This window comes from Cnephaeus nilssonii (genome assembly GCF_951640355.1).
Source record: "Cnephaeus nilssonii genome assembly, chromosome: X".
NCBI lineage: Eukaryota > Metazoa > Chordata > Mammalia > Chiroptera > Vespertilionidae > Cnephaeus > Cnephaeus nilssonii.
The window spans coordinates 33,229,481-33,249,131 of record NC_137071.1 but is presented as its reverse complement, the minus strand read 5'-3'; the positions used below and the strand labels follow the sequence as shown (position 1 = coordinate 33,249,131).

The window sequence follows — 19,651 nt, the reverse complement described above, 5'->3', positions numbered from 1 at the left end:
GCTGGCTATACCATTTGTTAATTAAGAAGGCTGACTTCCCATGGCAATCTCTAAGGAAGGAATGTGACGATTTTGCATTTAAATAGCTACAGACTTCCTGCAAACTCATTTGGCAGCTTAAAACTTTGGTAGTTTGCTAAATTAATTAAACCATAAAATTTTTAAATAAATTTGCCTTATGAAAAATCTAGAGGACAGAATTAAAGCTATTGATTGATTATGTCTTGTATTTTTAAAATTTATTCTTTAAAATATAAAGGTGTTACTAATCTGAGAAATGCTGAATATTTGACTTGCCAGCTTTAAAAGTTTAAGGTTCAAATTAAATTGAGAAAAATTATATAGTTGTGGTAACTAAATACCTAAAATATAAAAATTTATTTTTAAGAAAATAGTTTTTGTATTTTCTCTGAAATAATTAGGAATTCAAAATATATTACTTATTGGTCTAATTGAAAAAGAGGATTAATTCTATGATCCCAACTGAATTTTTTTAAAACAAAAACTAGTTTAAATTTAATTGATATCCTTTAAGATAATTATAAAAAGTATATAATCTATAAATCATATATATATTTGATGGTCTTTCCAAGTTACATTTCAAGGCTATAACCGATAATAACTTTTAGAGCATTTCACGGGCCCTGAAATGTTTTCAAAGAATTTTTTCTCTTCTTAAAAGAAAAATTTTTTGAAACTAAACTGATTTAATATACTTGAAAACACATGGAAAACTTTATCAAATAAAAATTAATAACTATATTTTACTTATATACATATATTTTAAAAATTATGAAGGTTTTGACCTATAAGAAGGGCAAAATAAAATAACAATATATTTCTTAAATACAGCCAAATTTTTCAGCAATGGAAATTTAAAAGACAATAAGCCTCTAGCCGCCTGGAGGTGGGGCAGCGTTTGTGCCTTGTGAATCAGATGTATAAGTTTACTAAATTTACTTGCTTTGCTTTTTTAATAAAGATCCCTACTTTAATTACTTAATAAATTAGCTTTTCAAAATATAATCAAGGTCTCATATAAATTAAGTTATATGAGAAGCCAATATTTTTATAATCAATTGGATCCTAGTAAAGTCTAAGAAAATTACTGAGGCCTCCCATAATCCCTCTGTATATGCAAATAAGCCAAAGGGGATACTCTTTAAAAATATAATTTTAAGCTTAATAAAAAGGAGAAATTTTAAAATTTTGAAATCTCTTCTGCTAATATTTACAGGGTAAACTAAAGATTGTTGTTAAAGTACTAATCTGACAATAAATAGTAGTCACCATAAATGTAACGGGAGTTGTTTAATGTGACTACATGGCCAGGCAGTATTGGTAAGCATCCAAAAATCAACCATGTTTGTTACATTCTTTTGCTTGCTGTAAAAGAAAAAGATGAAAGCTTTTAAGAGGAACTCTAAAAGCTGGCCTGGAAATTATTCTGGAAGGAAATAAAGAGACTTACTTCAAATGCCTGGAAAACTATAATTAAAAGTCAATATATTGGGCCCCATAAAGAAAATTAAGTAATTTGTGGTTTTGCCTTCTTAAAAAACCTTATGTAAAGTTACTGAAAGACTAATAGCAGAAACTTAATGTCATTTACTGTCCATAACCTAGGACAAGTAAAGTTTAAAAATTAACCTTAGCCGAAACTGGTTTGGCTCAGTGGATAGAGCGTCGGCCTGCGGACTCAAGGGTCCCAGGTTCGATTCCGGTCAAGGGCATGTACCTTGGTTGTGGGCACATCCCCAGTACGGGGTGTGCAAGAGGCAGCTGATCGATGTTTCTAACTCTCTATCCCTCTCTCTTCCTCTCTGTAAAAAATCAATAAAATATATTTTTTTAAAAATAAAATAAATAAAAATTAACCTTATTTCAGATTGATTTAAATTGTCTAATTGATATAAGTGAATATTCCAGAAAACTTAATTGTACTGGGCAGGTAACTGTTCCTGAAGCATTAACTAATTTTTTACTGATGGTTCATCTCATAGTAAACTTGCTTAACATGCAATGAGTCCAAAACAGTCATGTTTCTGTGCAGAAAATTAAAATTAAAAATTATCAAGACTGCACTGTTAAGATTTCCAAAGGCCTTCTAATAATATTTAAATGACAAAGGGGGGGGGGGAAGTAGAATAATCCCCTGCAAGAAAAATATCCTGTAAGTAAATTACATCAAGCCTTAATTGCTTTAAATTCTTTACTTTGAAAATTATTTTTCATTTGTAATGCTAATGGCAAGACACCCATGAAAACACAAATGGTGTCAAAATAAGCCAAAGGAAAATCGTTTGGGCAAAAATGAAAGGACCCCAAGTCTAGTTTATAGAAAAGATTCCTTTATTAACCTTTGGTCGAAAATATGTTTGTATATTTCCAGAAAACTCCTCCAAGCTCCTGTGGATTCCCCCAACAATGGATCCCAGAGAGGAACTGACCATATTTCTCCAGCCACAAAATAGCAGTGGCCCCCAAGACAAGAGGAGAAACAGCCCAGAGATGAAGACAGTGAAGACGCCTTGCCATACTAGCAATCAGCAGCTGGGCTTCACTGCAGGTTGCCCAGGACCAAACCAAAGAAGGTTGGACCTGCATTGCCACCGTTTGTCCACAATCCAGAACTAGCATATCATTGCTGGCATATACACATAAGAAACTGTTGGACATTGAAATTGGGACTCAAAGAACTGTTGGCGCAAAAAGAAACTGACTACAAACTGATTCCTTTGATGCCTGACAACAATTTAAAGGGTCTTGATAGAACTCTATCTTTTCCATTGAATTTAAAAATCTTAATACATACAGTCTTGTTAAATTTATAAAATCAAAGAGGGTGAGATGGCAGAAGCCAATTCCAGCATGTCAGCAGGGCTGAATCATCTGGAGATGGCTGAGGGCATTTCCCCACACCTAAAAGATTTGCATAGATTATTGCTTGCTGCCAGACAGCTAAGGGCATCTTAATCTACATGTTATTGCCTCCTGCTGGCCAAACACCTGAACAGCCAAAGGCAGTTTCTCCCAAACCTGATAATCTGACAATGGATTCTGTGTACTAAGCCCTAGCCTTTGAAGTGTATATCTACCTTGCATTAGGACAATTTGTGTTAATAAAAAGCAAGGGTCCTGAGACAAGGAAGAACTTAGTTCCTTTAGCTAAGTCTTCTCTGACTCCCCATAATGCCTTCCAAAATTATGTTTCATCTCTGAACTCTTTGTTAATTTACACACAGTGCTTCTCCAGATTCTTTAACCTTTCTAGATGCTGGATTAAGACCACTGGCATTAACAGGAATGTGAAAAATTTTAGGAATAGGATCAAGGATATAATTTTTGTCAAGGACACTTTTTATGACCTCTTTATAATAATACTAGAGGCCCGATGCACAAAATTCATGCAAGGGGCTCGGTCCACACAGCCATGGTGGCTGCCTCGGCCCTCGCAACCCTGGCTTAGTCCGGAAGGTTGTCAGGAGGATGTCCAGAAGGTCGTTCGGCTGTCCGGTCTAATTATATTATGCTTTTATTATTATAGATCCAGAGGATTAAAAATGGTGGCAGAGTAAGTGGATGCTGCACGGACATGCTCTCAGGAACAAATTGGAATTACAACTAAAATACAGAAAAGTGTCCTAAATAATCAGTGGAAAACTCACAGGAGAGAAACCTGACACCCAAGGACTGAAAGTGGAGACCAAATAGAGACTGGTAGGAGGGACGGAGGTGCGAAAGGGCTGCTAGGCACCCACAGACAGCAGCTGAAGTCATGGAGAGATATCTCAGTGGTGGGGGATTGCCACTGAGAACTATGGGATCTAATCCCCAAGTTGGGCCCCCCAGAAGGGATCACCAAAACTGAGGAGGGTACCCACATAACATCTGGCTGTGAAAAGCAGTGGGGTGCTGTCAGGGAGTGACAGCTGAAAATTCGGGCACCCTCTTAAAGGGCCAATGCACAAAATTTCCTGAGGAGCCAACCACCTTGTGATCCAGCAGAGGGAGGGAGAAGTGGACTGGAGCTGTAAGAGCAGAAGCAAGGATTGGGGATTTGGGGAATAGAGCTCAGAGGGCAGACACTCCAAGTTTCCTGGACTGATTCATTCCCTCACACAGCAGAGAACATCTTTCCCACACAGACATTTTCCTTGCTTCGGGGGAAGACAATTAACACACACCCTATTGGAAAATACCTTGCCCCGAGGTCACTTAAGAGATTAAAAAGAACAATTAGCCTCCAGGCAGAAGCAACTGCCCCACCCTATTAAAAAAAACTCTTGACACACAGGAGGACGATTGCCTGGAGGACAATTCAAGTTGGAATCCTATCAGCCTGTAGGCAGAGGCAGTCTCTGGAGGCTTTCAGTCTTTGTCTGATCTAATTAGTCAGAAACAGCCTTTAATACTATCCTGCACTAGTGATTGAGAGGTGTAGAGGATCTACCTAATACATAGTCACAAACCCAAACAGCCAAAATGAGGAGACAAAGAAACAAACCCCAAATGAAAAAAACTAGAGAATTCTCCAGAAGAAGAGACAAATGAAGCAGAGATAAGAAATTTATCTGAAACAGAGTTCAGAGTAATGATGGTAAAATAATATCCATACTGTCTGTAGGGTGCAAGTGCAGTAAAATGTTTATGAGCATTTGACTTTACATATTCTATCAAATGATATAGTCAAATACTTAGGAAAACATCAGGAGGAAATTTGTTGATTTTTACAGAGAGGAAGAGAGAGGGATAGAAATTTAGAAACATAGATGAGAGAGAAACATCGATCAGCTGCCTTTTGCACACCCCCTACTGGGGATGTGCCCGCAACCAAGGTACATGCCCTTGACCGGAATCGAACCTGGGACCCTTGAGTCCTCAGGCCAACGCTCTATCCACTGAGCCAAACCGGTTTCGGCTCAGGAGGAAATTTGATAAGGAACTAACACTGAAGGTAAATGAAAGGTGCTATGATATCCACTTTTCAAGACAGTATAATCTGGAATGTGTTACTTTTCAATTATCAAATCACTTATCAAACTAGAAATGTAATTTATACTAACAAGACCAGCAATCTGGTCTAAGAATAAATTGCAAAAAATAAAATTCTGCTATATGTATAAGGTAATCAATAAATCCAAAAGTAAAACCTGGTGTCTATCAAAGAACAATATATATATTTTTTAAATCTGATATGGCTATTAAGCAAAACTATGAACATTTATTTTTAGATCAGAACAATATATTTTTCTAGACTTAATTAATCCATATTCACAATTAACACTTTTTATTGAATTTAAAAGAACAAAAGCTACAATTCCCACCAAAGGAAAATGAGATAACTATTTCATAGATATTTTAGTCTGTAATAATCTCTTCTATGCCACCCAGGATGTTCCAATATGAACAAACTTACACTTTCAGTAAAAAGGACAAAGCATCTATATATATAAAAGCCTAAGTGACCATCGCAACCAAGTGGAGGACTGAACAGGCTGTGTGGGGTGATCAGGCCAGCAGGGGTGTTAGTGAGGGGCTACCAAACGACCGAGGAGCAGGCTGCGTGGGGCAAAAAAGCCGGCAGGGAGGGTTAGTGAGGGCTGACCAAATGACTGAGCAGTGGGCTGCGTGGGGTGACCAGGCTGGCCGGGGGTGGTAAGGGACAACCAAACAACTGAATAACAGGCTTCATGGGGTGACCAGGCCAGCAGGGTGGGCAGTTGGGGGAGACCAAATGACTGAACAGCAGGCTGCGTGGGGCGACCAGGCCTGCAGGGGGGGGGGGCAGTTGGGGGCAACCAGGCCAGTGGGGGTGGGAGGCAGTTGGAGCCAATCAGGCCAGCAGGCAGAGGCAGTTAGGGATGATCAGGCAGGCAGAGGGGCTGTTTTGGATGACCAGGCCAGCAGGGGGCAGTGAGGGATGATCAGGCCAGCAGGAAGAGGTGGTTAGGGGTGATCAGGCTGGCGGGTGGGGGCAGTGAGGGGCAATCAGGCAGGCAAGCAGGTGAGCGGTTAGGAGCCAATAGCCCAGAATTGTGAGAGGGTTGTCCGACTGCCGGTTTAGGCCCGATCCCTGGCATCGGGCCTAAACCGGCAGTTGGACATCCCCCAGGGGTCCCAGATTGGAGAAGGTGCAGGCTGGGCTAAGGGAACCCTCCTCCCCTGTGCATGAATTTCGTGCACCGGGCCTCTAGTGAATTATAAACAAAATGGAAGATTACCACACTGAAGTCATACCATTTAGTCAAGTACCAAGAAAGTTAAGTAGGTTTAACTGAAACTTAGCAAAAGAGTAATTTCTAATTTCATTACCCAGTGAAAATAATTGTCATTTATACACTCTCATTTACAATAGGAAACATATGTGAGTGGTGAATACTTAGGAAAAAAGTCTCCATAATTGCACTTTGAATGACTTAACAATGGGTCTGCTCTTCAACAAAACTTAATGAAATATAAAAATTCATTCATGAATCAATCATGCAGTAAGTAATGAAAAACACTTTACCTACTTAACATAGATTAGTAGTATACCAGCTAAAATATAACTTGGTTACTTCTCCACATTTGAGACTGTTATAGGAGAAAATTGCAAGCATTTGTTCCTTTTAGTTGTGTAAAACAGAACTATTTCTGGAGAGATGAAAAATTGTACAATTGGCCATCAAATGCTTTCCCCCAAGGATCCTGGCCTTCCAGAGTTTAGTCTTTTTTTGACGTTAGGACTTTTCTGTGTTCCAAGCTCCTACATTGTACACCCAACTTCCATTGCTCTGGAAGTTATTCTCATGGCTAGCAAAACATTTTATTACAACATTTAGTTCTATTTCATTTCTTCCAGTTATTAAAGAGTTTTTTTTTTCTTAAAAAGACAAATACATTTAACCAGGGCTTATGGTAGTTGTAACTTGAATTGATTCAATTTTGTTTTCTCTGTTACTTTTTGTTGGTTGCTTTTAAAATCTAGGCTAAGATTTTCAAAAAGCAATAAACAATCATATGAAAAATGTAAATGATATTAAAGCCTTGTAAATTAATCTTTCAAAATACAGTGTATCAAGGGTAGAGTAAAAATAAGGAGAATCATTTAAAATGTGTGTCAATTTCATTTGAAAGTATGAAAGGTTAAATTTCTCTGAGTCTTAACAATAGTGATTTAGCAAAGAAAAAATTTAAAAACTGAGCAAACTTTAATTTCTTTAATTTAATGGTGTATATTTTTTCTAGTTATATTGGAAAATTATCCATGATTTTTTTTTTAATTTCAGAAATTCAGGATAATAGTAATTAAATTGCTGGAAACCAAGATCAACAGTAATTAATATAAATGTGAGAAGTCCTTCAGAAGGCTGACCTGGGCTCCTTTGATATTCACAGGGTGAATTTGTATTTTATTACCTACTGCTGACTCAATGGCCCAAAGCAAACTCCCCCCTAACCTGATAACCTTACTATTTACTAAACAATCACCTTTGATATGTCTGTTTGCATTCCTAAAAGGCAATTGTGTATTCTAGTAAATAAAAGCAGACAGGAAGGGAGACTCAGTGGAACTTGACTACTACAGTTAAGTTTTCCCTGGCTTCCCCCCATAATTTCAAAATTTTTATTTCTTGTCTTGTGTTTTAATTTGCGCATCAGCTCTTTCTCCAAGCCTTTGAACCCAAAACCCACACTGACCATGGCTTGTCACATTAAATTACTGGTTAAAAAATCCAATAATAATCTAAATTTAAAAGCTGATTAACACAGAATAAAAGTCAACTGCATTTGTGCTTGAACAGCAAAAATAAACACAAAACATAAAAGAAAAAAATAGCTTTGTCTCCCTGTCTGGTGTGGCTTGGTTGGGCATCTTGCCATGCACCAAAAGGTTGCTGATCCGATTCCCGGTCAGGGCGCAAGCAGGAGGCTACCGATGGATGTTCCACTCTCACATCGATGTTTCTCTTCTCTCCCTCTCCTTTCCTCTCTCTCTAAAAATAAAAAATGCATTTAAAAAAAATAGCATTGCCCATCATATGACACTAAATATGGTATTTTTGGCTATGTAAGCATGTTAAGTAAACTTGGTCCCCCTGCTTTTATTTTTATGCATCACATGTGAATGCAGAGATTTAAAACAACTTTGAATTAAAAGAAACCAAAATATTTATTCTATACTTTCTTCTGTAGTACTTTGTTGCCAGATTATTTATGCAATTTTTGAGGAGAATGTTTCATATACAACAAATTAATGCTAGCTTGGTCAAAGTCATCTAAAAAAATGTCCCTCACATTTTACAATATAATATACAAAACTATAAAATATGCCAAGGTGGAAACTCTCTGGAATTTCTTAAAGTATTAGAAAGTACAACATGGCAAAAGAAAGCATTATAAATAGCATTTAAGCATTCTGTAACATATGGTGCTCTTAATGTAACTAGAGTACAACTTATCTATATATACACATGAAGTTTTTCAGAAGTAGGTGAAGTAAACAAAAGCACCAGTTCTTTAAATTACACTTGATCACGTAGACGAGCAAGTCTCTGTGATAGTTCATCCTGAAGAAAGTTAAAATTTAAAAGTTAGAAGGCTGCAACAAATATAAATCACTAATATTTTAAATAGCTCATATTTTAAATAAGATTAAAATATTGTCTAAAAATTCACACAAAAACTAACATTAAGAATATACTTTTAAAAACATTTCAGAATAAATTGAGAACTAAATAAAGCAGAAGCTATGAAGGGAAGCAATTCAATCTTTAAATAAAATGTGCATGCAAAGAGAAAATGTTCATCATTGAGGAGTAAAGGTTAACTAAACACAGTTTGCTAATTTATGATGATGTCATATTATAGTAGAAAGCACTCTATAAAAAAGATATATATACATTACTTATGTATAAATATATATACAATGTCTATTTAATTCACACATCAAGTTCATACTAATCAAGACAAAATACAACTTCTACCTGTTCCATGGAAGCAACACTGGTGCCAACAGATCCTGTCTGACCCTGTGGTAGTTCCATATTGAGATCAAGGCTACAATTTTAAAATAATTAGCATAAATAGATGTTAATATAGGCATTTTACTCCTTATATAATTATAAACGTAATGAAACAGGATTATTGCAAATTTGAATATTCTACCTAGCATTTTACCTTAATTTAAATAAGATAAAACTGGTTACATTTTATAAATGTAAATAGAAAAGCTAATAAAAGGAAGGAAAATTATTGGTCATCTGAACAAAAGACAAAAATAAAAATCATACAATGTATTCAATTTACTGAGGTTACTATATGACTCCTATTATAAAGGTAATTTAATATGCCAAAAAAAGATAAAACAGATTAGATAAATGTAGCCTCAGGATCCATATCTAACATTTGAGTTAACTTCAAGTTCAGTATTCTAGCTCCTGAGCTACCCTTAGCAGGAATCATTACTTGCATCCATCTCACACAATTGAAGTTTAAAAAAATTAAGCTCACTTGCCCAAGATCCACCCTAGTGATAAATAGGATTTGAACTCAGAATTTTCTGCCTCCAAGGCCTGTGATGTTAATCTATATTTTACCTACTCCTCTAAGATATAAGCTAGCCTTTCTGCTTGTATCTATACCAGTGTATGCCAACATCAGTTTGAAAACACTACAGAGAACACAGTAACTTTAAAAGTCATTAGGAGAGTCTATAGACAGATTGTTACTTAAAAGGTAAAGATATGCTATACTAAAATTTTGTCGAGGGAATCACAAACTCAAACAGAATTCGGATACTTAAATATCTTTAAGGATGGGCATCAGTATTTCTACATCAGTGATTCTATCTATTTCTACTGTTCCAGTCGCCATCCATTATTGACATAACTCATTTCTCTTGATTTTGGCCCCCAACCTTCCCCCCACACCCCTGTCCCCAGAAATATCAGACAATGCCTGGATGCATTTTTTACTGTCACAATGGGGTAGGGATGTTATCTTTTGGGTAGAGATCAGAGATGTTGCTGAACATACTACAATTTATTGGACAGCCCCAAGGATTATGTAACCCAAAATGTCAATAGTGTCAAGGTTGAGAAATCCTGTTCTAAATCTTCTCAAAAAGTTATCTAATAAACTTGATTTCCATTGAGGGTCAGAAAGGCTGTAATGTGGCAATATTCATTTTATAAGACCTTTGCTGTACTTTCAAGCCCAATCTTCTTATTTAGTTTTTGGTAAGAACAGAAATAAGTCCTTAGCTTCATGTTACTAAGATGGAGTCTTCTGATACACAATGCTTTGGTCTCTTAACTACTTAACAAAAATGACCTACATCAGGAAACAAAGCAAAACAGTGTACAACTTACTTGCCAGTCCTATTGTCAAATATGGCAAATCTGATTTATTAACCTGGGTTTTAATTCACTATTGACATATTAGTTATTTAAAGAGCTGATAAACTTATCTGTTCATTCTAATCAGGTATTAGCTTACACATTAAAATAATATTCATCAACTCTATTTTCTAGGTGTCTTCAATTCTTCCCTTTCCAGGAGAAAAGGATAGAGTATATAGAGAAAAGGATAGAGTATATAAACCCTATTTTAATTTATTACTCTACCTTTGAGGATAAATTATAAAACTTCAGTATCACCTAGTTTTCATCTTTATTTTTGAAAAAAGAAAATTCTTTACCTACAATCGTCTCTTGAACTAAATATAGTGGAACCTTGGTTCTTGAACTTCATTTTTTCCAGAAGTCTGTTTGAGAAGTGATTTGTTCAAAAACCGAATCATTTTTTGCCCATTAGAAATAATGTAAGTTGAATTCATCTGTTCCAGACCCCCCAAATGATTCCCCGTTTTAACCTTTCTTAATTGCCTGTGATCCTTTTTTCGTACTTCCACACCCTTAACAACATCAGCACTCTTGATGGCTGCTTTATGTTTTAAAATTGTGCTAATTATTGATTTCCCAATGCCATACTTGGTAGCCAGATCAGACACTCTATCATACTATGACATTACAGTTTTTTCTTTTTTAAGCTCTAACATTGTTTTCACAACTTTCCTTTTCACTTTGCTGCTATCACTAACCTTCTTAGGACCCATGATGACTTACTGTATACATTTAATAATAATAAGCAGTAACAAAAGCAAAAAAAAATATTCACAGCACAATTTCCTGAGATCTTAACAATGCAAGGTTTAGCAGTAAACTGACTCATACTTGCACATTCTCTCCTTTGTTGCCCGAGAGACACATGACTGATCATACAGGTATCTGCATGAAAGGGTTGTCAGGTGGAGAACTGAACTTTTAAAATTTTGTATGACAAACAGACATTTTTTTCATCAACAACTTGGTCAAGAACCAAACTGTTCGAGATGGAAGATGTTTGAGAACTGAGGTTTGATTGTTATATACTAGAGAATACTGATATAACATGACTTCTATAGCACAGACATTATCATGGGCAAGTCATTCCCCTCAAACAAAAAAGGGCCTGAAATAAATACCGTATTTTCCGGCGTATAAGACGACTGGGCGTATAGAAGATTTTCCTGGGTTAAAAAGTTGTCTTATATGCCAGAAAATATGGTAGTCCATTAATAAATACCCTATTTCTAATAACAGTACAACACAGGGTGTCAATTACTTATTTAAAAATATATATATGATCACCCTAGCAGGTCTGGCTCAGTGGTTAGAGTGCTGGCCCACAGACTGAAGGGTCGCAGGTTCGATTTTAGTCAAGGCAATGTACCTCCATAGCAGACTCAATCCCTGGCCCCAGTCTGGGTGTATACAGGAGGCAACCAATCAATGTGTCTCTCTCACAGGATGTTTCTCTCTCTCTGTCTCTCCCCCTCCCTTCCACTCTCTCTAAAACTCAATGGGAAAAAATATCCTCAGGTGCTGCCATCTTTTAAAACCCTTGGACATTTTGCACATCTCGCTCAATTTGCAGGACTCAAACTGGGCTTAACATAGAATTGTTTTTGAAAGACACTTTTTGTAAAAAGAATCCAAATATTTGCTATATCTGATAAATAAGAAGGTATTGAGAAAATGTTTGAACACTCCTGCCTCTCTCAATTACCTTCCTCCATTTCTTATTACAGAATAAATGAATGTACTGCCAGAGATTTTTAAGAAAATACTAGAATGATCTGAACAAAATCACATTCTTATGAGCATAGCAAAGAGATGGATATTTCAAAGGCCCTTCCAACACTAACTTCTAGAGTCAAAACCCTAACTCTGACCATCGGTGGCAATGACAAATATTTTTATCCACACTACAAATTTTAGGACTGCCAGATATTAAATCAAGATTAACTAAATCCCCTGAATAATTTCTTACCCAGCTTCATCTGCCATTTCTTGAAGCAGCATATCCACTTGGCTCTAGAATAAGAATATGAGAATTTGTATTTTAATGACAATTGCTTTTTGGGTGGTTTCTGTTTTTGATTTTGTTTAAAAAGGGGAAACTGGTCTGCAATTTTTAAAATAAAAACTTTTTAAAAATATTTTTTACCACCAGAGGGAGCTGATTTCAAAAATATTTATTTCAGAATAATGTTAAATAATAAAGCCTTAAACTATAAGGTTATGTTAAAAATATCAGCATGGATGGCACTGGAGAAGATTATGCTAAGTGAAATAAGCCAGTCAGAGAATGACAAGTTCCATATGATTTCACTCATATGTGGAATTTAATGAACAAACTGAACTACCAAGCAAAATAGAGACGGACTCAGAGAGAGCAGGCAGACAGCTCTGGTTGGAGGGGAGGTGGAGTGTTGGAGGGGATGGAGGGTTTGAGCAAAAAAGAAAAAAATAAGAGAGAACTCATGGACATGGACAATAGTGTGGTGATTGTGTGTGGGGGGGGAGGGTGTGTGGAGGTAGAAGAGGGCATAGAGGGGATAAATGGTGATGGGGAAAAAAACTGAGTTCCCAGGCATTTATGCAGTGATATTCACATATAATTTGAAACCTGGGTAATGTAGCTCTCTTTAAGAAAGTGAACCAATATATAAAGCTCTTTATTTTTTTTTTTAGAAAGTATTTTTATTGATTTCAGAGAAGGAGGGAGAGGGAGAGATAGAAACTTATCAATGATGGAAGAGAATCATTGATCAGCTGCCTCCTGCATGCCCCAGACTGGGGATGGAGCTTGCCACCCGGGCATGTGCCCTGACTAGGAATAAAATCATGACCTCCTGGTTCATAGGTCAACGCTCAACCACTGAGCCACGCCAACTGGGCTATAAAGCTCTTTTCTAACTCACTTTGCTTATATTTGAAGTGTAATAGATTTGAATTTTATATTAATTACATTTGTTCTTTCTGCTAGTTGATACAACTTTTATATTAAGGATTACTCTTTAAAAATATTTAGAGATGAAGAAAATATAAGTATATTGAGATATTTACTACAGTACAGGAGTTCTCAGGAAATAGAGTCTGATTAATCAAAACAACTCTTGTTTTTTACTTAGTTGTTAAAAAATATTTTGAACATATTGGTGGGAGTTCTAAGATATAGTCCAAGTGCTACCATTAACAAGGTGTATGATTTTAAGCAACTCACTAATCTTGCTGTTGGGCCTTAGTTTCTCTTGTTCTCTTTCATTCACTTATTAATTTTCATTTATTTTTCTTTTTTATTGAATTTATTGGGGTGTCCCTAAAGTACAGGAAAAGTTCAGAAAATAATAGATTGAATACTTATGTGCAATTACATTTTGTTGTCTTTAGTATATCTAACAGCATTATTTATGTTTACTAGAGGCCCGGTGTATGAAAATTCATGCACTGGAGGGGGGATCCCTCAGCCCAGCCTGCCCCCTCTCACAGTCCAGGAGCCCTCAGGGGCAGGAGGCAAGCTGGTGATCAGGGGAAGATGATGCTCCATCACCCCTCTGCTGCTGCCACTGCCACCAGTGCAAGTCTCAGCTGGCCCTGGTTACCTGAGCCTCAGGCTGGCCCTGGGCTGCTGGGGGGCTGAGGGGACTGGGGGATTCTGGAGGCAGGTGCACGGAGCGGCTGGGCCCACCTGGGGGCAGGCCTGGCCTTGCCACACGCCTGCCACCCCAGCGGGGCTGAGGGGACTGAGCGCCACCATCTTGTGGCTGTGGGAGCCACCATCTTTGAGGGCATGGCAGTCAATTAGCATATTTCTTCCTTATTGGCTGTTGGTGCCACCATCTTTGAGGGTGGGGTAGTCAATTAGCATATTCCCCCTTATTGGCTGTGGGCACCGCCATCTTTGCAATGGTGTGAGGGTCAATTAGCATATTTCCTCTTTATTAGATAGGATAAGATTTACTTAATAGTATTATACTATGCATACTATTCTGCAACTTACTTTTCTTATTCAAACTTGTAAGATCTAATTCTGTTGAGATCTAGTTCATTCACGGTCACTCATGTGTAATACTACAGTATAGAAATACATTCTATTTCATTTATCCATCAATTGCTGGACATTTAGATTTCCCCCCTAATTTGTCCCAGTTATAGATAATGGTGCCATGAACATTCTCATGTATAAGTATCTTTGTACATACACATGGGTTTCTTTGTGAATATATTTGGAAGTAAAAATACTATCTTATAAGTTACATGTATTTTCATATACTTTGATTACTTCAACAAATATTAATTGAGAACTATTTTATGCCAGATATCACTTTAAGTGCTAGGAATGCATCAATGAACAAAAATGATAAACATCCCTGCCTTTTTAAAAATTGATTTTTAGAGAGAGAGAGGAAGGGGAAAGAGAAGAATAGGGAAAAGGGTGGAAGAGAGAGAAATATCGATTTGTTATTCCACTTATTTATGTATTCATTGGTTGATTCTTTTATGAGCCCTGATCAGAGACTGAACCCACAATCTTAGTGCATAGGGACAATGCTATAACCAACTGAGCTACCTGGCCAGGGCTATCCTTGCCTTCCTTAAGCTTACATTCTAGAGTGTGCACATGAAGGGGAGCAAATAAAAAGTTTTAAAAATTATATGGTATATTAGAAGGTGATAAGTACTATGAAGAAAAATAAAGCAGGGATGTGGAGCATATAGGGAATGGTGGGTATGCTCTTGATGTACTTTTAAGTTGGATGGTTAGGAAGACCTCATTTAGAAAATGACAAAGAACTGAAGAAGGTGGGGAGTTGGCAATGAGGATATCTGCTAGATGGAGGAAGAACATCCAGGCAAAGGAAACTGAAAGAGGAACAGCTTTGAGACAGAAATGTACTTGGTGTGTTTGAGAATTAATAAGGAGGCCAAGTGCCTGATAGAGTGCTAAGCAGTAACAGGAGATAAGGTCAGAGAAGCAGGGAGGAGCAGATCCCATAGGGTATTACAGGCAATTGTAAAGAATTTGTTTTTTATTTTTAGGGAGATGTGGAGCCACTAGAGGATTGTGAGCAAAATATTTGCATGATCTGACAATTTTAACAGGATCACTCTGGCTGTTATGTTAAAAACAGACTGTAGATATTACCAAATTGCCTTTCCAAAGTGGATATTCCCATTTAAATTTGAACTGCTCATTAGCAGGTTATGAAAATGTAGGTAACTAAGTGTGTTCAACCAGATCCCTTTCTGTTTCTGTTGGAATGTTTTTCATATATTTGACTATCCCCAGCACCTAGCACAATACCTTAAACACAAGGTGTTCAGCAAATGTTGGGTGAATAAATCTGAAGATTTTTTCAGAAGTAAAAGGCATTTTCATATCATTGGTTCCAAGCCCTAGATTTTATAGCTACATATACTGAGGCCCATGGTTGTAAATATTTTAAGGTTCCAAAGTTAATTAGTGGTAGAGTGGGGAATAGAAATCCAAGTGTCCTGACTTCAAGTCATTTTTCCAATTTACTTGTGTTTCCTAAACTTGTGGGCATAAGAAAAACTTACACTGAGAAGATGCTATCTGAACATCATGTAATCACCTGGGGATCACCAATTCAAGACAGAGCTTCTCAAACGTGGTACATAAAAATAACCTGGGAATCCTGAAAAATGATTCTGATTCAATGGCTGTGGAGGGGGTGGTCTAAATTTCTGCATTGCTAATGAGCTTCCAGATGATACAAATGTTCTTGATTCCTGAACCACATTTGGGGGATCAGGGCTCTAAAGCAAACATGTCAAACTCAAGGCATGGGGCCCATCAGCCGCGAGTTTGACATGCTTGCTCTAGAGAAAGTATAAAAGTAAAGGCTAAATATATATGCTCACTATAGGATATACACATGAATTCTTTCTTTCTTTACTCTAAACCTAAATATAAGCTTGTTCTCTTATTATTTATCTTTTTGTGAGAAGAGAATTAGATATCAATGTACAGTTGCTGATTTTAGAATTAAAATTAAAATATCAATGTACAGTTGCTGATTTCTTCCTAACCTATTCTGTAAATTACATTTTCTCCATATTAGCAAAGTAGTAGTACTAAGTTCTTTCTTTGTTCATTTGATTAACCAGGTAGAACCAAGTTCCAACCTCTCTAGACATATAACCTAGTATAACTTTTAGAATTTCAAAATAAGATAGGGAATAGCATCTTCCAACATGTCCTCAGGAATCCAGGGGCAAAGCATAACTTCCTACTTGCATTTTGGGGATACACCATGTTTACTTCACATTCTAGAGATGATTTTGGCTCACAAAGCCATTATATTATGAACTCGGGTAATTTTTTTTTTCATGTAATTTTTAAGAAGTAATTCTAAGTAAAGAAACTATTCTTACTTGTGGTGTTGTTAGGGTTGTAGTACTACTCATTGTGTCTTCCATTTGTTGTGTTTGAACATCCAGAGTTTCAAATTGGTGTTCAAATTTGTCCATCAGGGCAGAAATCTATAAAAAGAAATATGGTCATGAGAAAAATTTATACAGAAAAGATGCTATCTGAACATTAAATATATTTTTTTACCTTTTCAAGGTTCATACTCCTCAAAGTAGCATCCATAGATTTAACTACACCTGCCATGGACTTGGTTACCTATTGGAAGTATTAAAAAAATAAAGATTAAGCATGCTGTAAGTAATCTCAAACTCCAGGTATTCTCTTAAATATATTATTTACAGATCAACCTATAAAATTTGCCTAACTTTTCTTTAACAGTAAAAGTACAGTATGTATGTTTGGTCTTTGATTCTTCATTGGAAGACAACTCATAAATCTTACTTTAAAAGCCACTGTCAAAATCACTTTCCTTACTAAGTACTTTGACTAGGTCTCTCTTGCCCATAAAGGCCTTTACTAGCGATCTACAGCACCTTCCATTGGATTTAGATTTCTGGAAACTCCTAATACTCTCATTAAACTTAAATCAAGAGTTCCCAACATGACCAAGTGGGATTTATTCCAGGGATGCAAGGTTGGGACAATATCTGCAAATCAATAAATGTGATACATCACATAAGCAAATTGAGAGACAAAAATCATATAATCATATCAATTGATGCAGAAAAGGCATTTGACAAAGTCCAACAAACACACTTTTTGAATAAAAATGCCCAGCAAAGTGGGAATAGAAAGATCATACATCAACATAATAAAAGACTTATATGACAAACCTACAGCCAACATCATACTCAATGGGCAAAAATTAAAACCATTTCCCTTAAGAAAAAGAACAAGACAGGGATGCCCACTTTCACCACTCCTGTTCAACATAGTACTGGAAGTACTAGCCACAGTGATCAGATAAGAAGAAGAAATAAATGACATCCAAATTGGAAAAGAATAAGTAAAATTGTCATTATTCACAGACAACTTTAGGGTGTTCTATGTACATAGAACACCCTAAAGACTCCATCAAAAAATTATTAGACTTAATAAATGAATTCCGCAATGTAGCAGGATACAAAATTAATGTCAAGAAATCTATGGCATTTTTATACACCAATAGTGAACTTACAGAAAGAGATTTAAAAAAAACAATCCAATTTACCATTGCACAAAAAATTAAGATACTTAGGAATAAACTTAACTAAGGAGGTAAAAGACCAATACTCAGAAAACCACAGGATGCTGACAAAAGAGATAGAGGAAGACATAAACAGATGGGAGAACATACCGTGTTCATGGATTGGTAGAATCAACATCATTAAAATGTCCATACTACACAAAGCAATCTATAGATTCAATGCACTCCCCATTAAAATACCAACATCATATTTTACAGACCTAGAATGAACTCTACAAAAATTCATCTGGAAGAAAATAAAGTCCCCAAATAGCTGCAGCGATCCTGAGAAAGAAGAACAAAGTAGGAGGGATCTCAGTACCAGATATCAAGGTGTATTACAAAGCCACTGTTCTCAAAACTGCCTGGTACTGGCACAAGAACAAACATATAGACCAATGCAATAGAATAGAGAACCCAGAAATCGACATAAACCACTATGCTCAATTAATATTTGACAAAGGAGGCAAGAACATAAAATGGAGTCAAGACAGTATCTTTAATAAATGATGCTGAGAAATTTGGTCAAATACATGCAAAAAAAAAAAAAACCACAACTAGACCACCAACTTACAACATACACAAAAATAAATTCAAAATGGAAAAGGGACTTAAGCATAAGATGGGAAACCATAAAAATATTAGAGGAATCCACGGGCAGCAAATTCTCAGACATATGCCGAAGCAATATCTTCACCGAAACAGCTCCTAGAGCAATGGAAACTAAGGAGAAAATAAACAAATGGGACTACATCAAAATAAAAAGCTTCTGCACAGCAAAAGAAACCATCAACAAAACAACAAGAAAGCCCACTGCATGGGAGAACATATTTGCCAATGTTATCTCCGATAAGGGTCTAATCTCCAACATTTACAGGGAAATCATACAACTTAACAAAAGGACGATAAACAATCCAATCAAAAAATGGGCAACGGACCTAAATACTTTTTGAAAGAAGACATAAAGAAGGCCAAGAGACATATGAAAACATGCTCAAAGTCATTAATCATCTGAGATATGCATATTAAAACAATGCGGTACCATCTCACACTTGTCAGAATGGCTATCATCAACAAATCAACAAAGGACAAGTGCTGGCGAGGATGCGGAGAAAAAGGAACCCTCGTGCACTGCTGGTGGATATAGACTGGTGCAGCCACTGTAGAGAACAGTATGGAGTTTCCTCAAAAAACTAAAAACTGGAACTTCCATTTGACCCAGTTATCCCACTTCTAGGAATATATCCCAAGAAACTAGAAACACCAATCAGAAAGGATATATGCACCCCTATGTTCATAGCAGCACAATTCACCATAGCAAAGATTTGGAAACAGCCTAAGTGCCCATCAGCAGATGGGTGGATTAAAAAACTGTGGTACATCTACACAATGGAATACTATGCTGCGCTAAAAAAGAAGAAACTCCTACCATTTGCAACAGTGTGGATGGAGCTGGAGAGCATTATGCTAAGTGAAGTAAGTCAGTCAGAGAAAGATAAATATCACATGATCTCACTCATTTGTGAATTATAATGAACAACATAAACTGATGAACAAAAACAGATCCAGAGACAGAAAAGCATCAATTAGATGCTCAAACCTCAGAGGGAAGGTAGGGGAGGGTGGGGGTAAGGGGGAGAGATCAACCAAAGGACTTGC

At 36.5% G+C, this 19,651-nt stretch overlaps 1 protein-coding gene across 4 annotated transcripts in view; it reads right to left on the bottom strand.

The window, feature by feature from the left end:
* The window catches only part of LOC307095780 (charged multivesicular body protein 1B2), an 88,187-nt gene that overhangs the window by 18,376 nt on the left and 50,160 nt on the right, over positions 1 to 19,651 (bottom strand). For 3 of the 4 annotated variants that reach the window (XR_013813230.1, XR_013813231.1, XM_079765306.1), the window contains exons 4-8: positions 16,954 to 17,022; positions 16,770 to 16,877; positions 12,358 to 12,401; positions 8,970 to 9,042; positions 8,496 to 8,552 (exon numbers count right to left, since the gene is read on the bottom strand). Coding sequence is in view for 2 of the 4 variants with exons in the window: in XM_079765306.1 (XP_079621432.1) it covers positions 8,508 to 8,552; positions 8,970 to 9,042; positions 12,358 to 12,401; positions 16,770 to 16,877; positions 16,954 to 17,022 (339 nt within the window). In the remaining 2 variants the exon portion in view is untranslated. Of the gene's footprint in view, positions 1 to 452; positions 8,553 to 8,969; positions 9,043 to 12,357; positions 12,402 to 16,769; positions 16,878 to 16,953; positions 17,023 to 19,651 lie in introns of those variants that run through there. The other variant, XM_079765305.1, reaches the window with a different exon arrangement.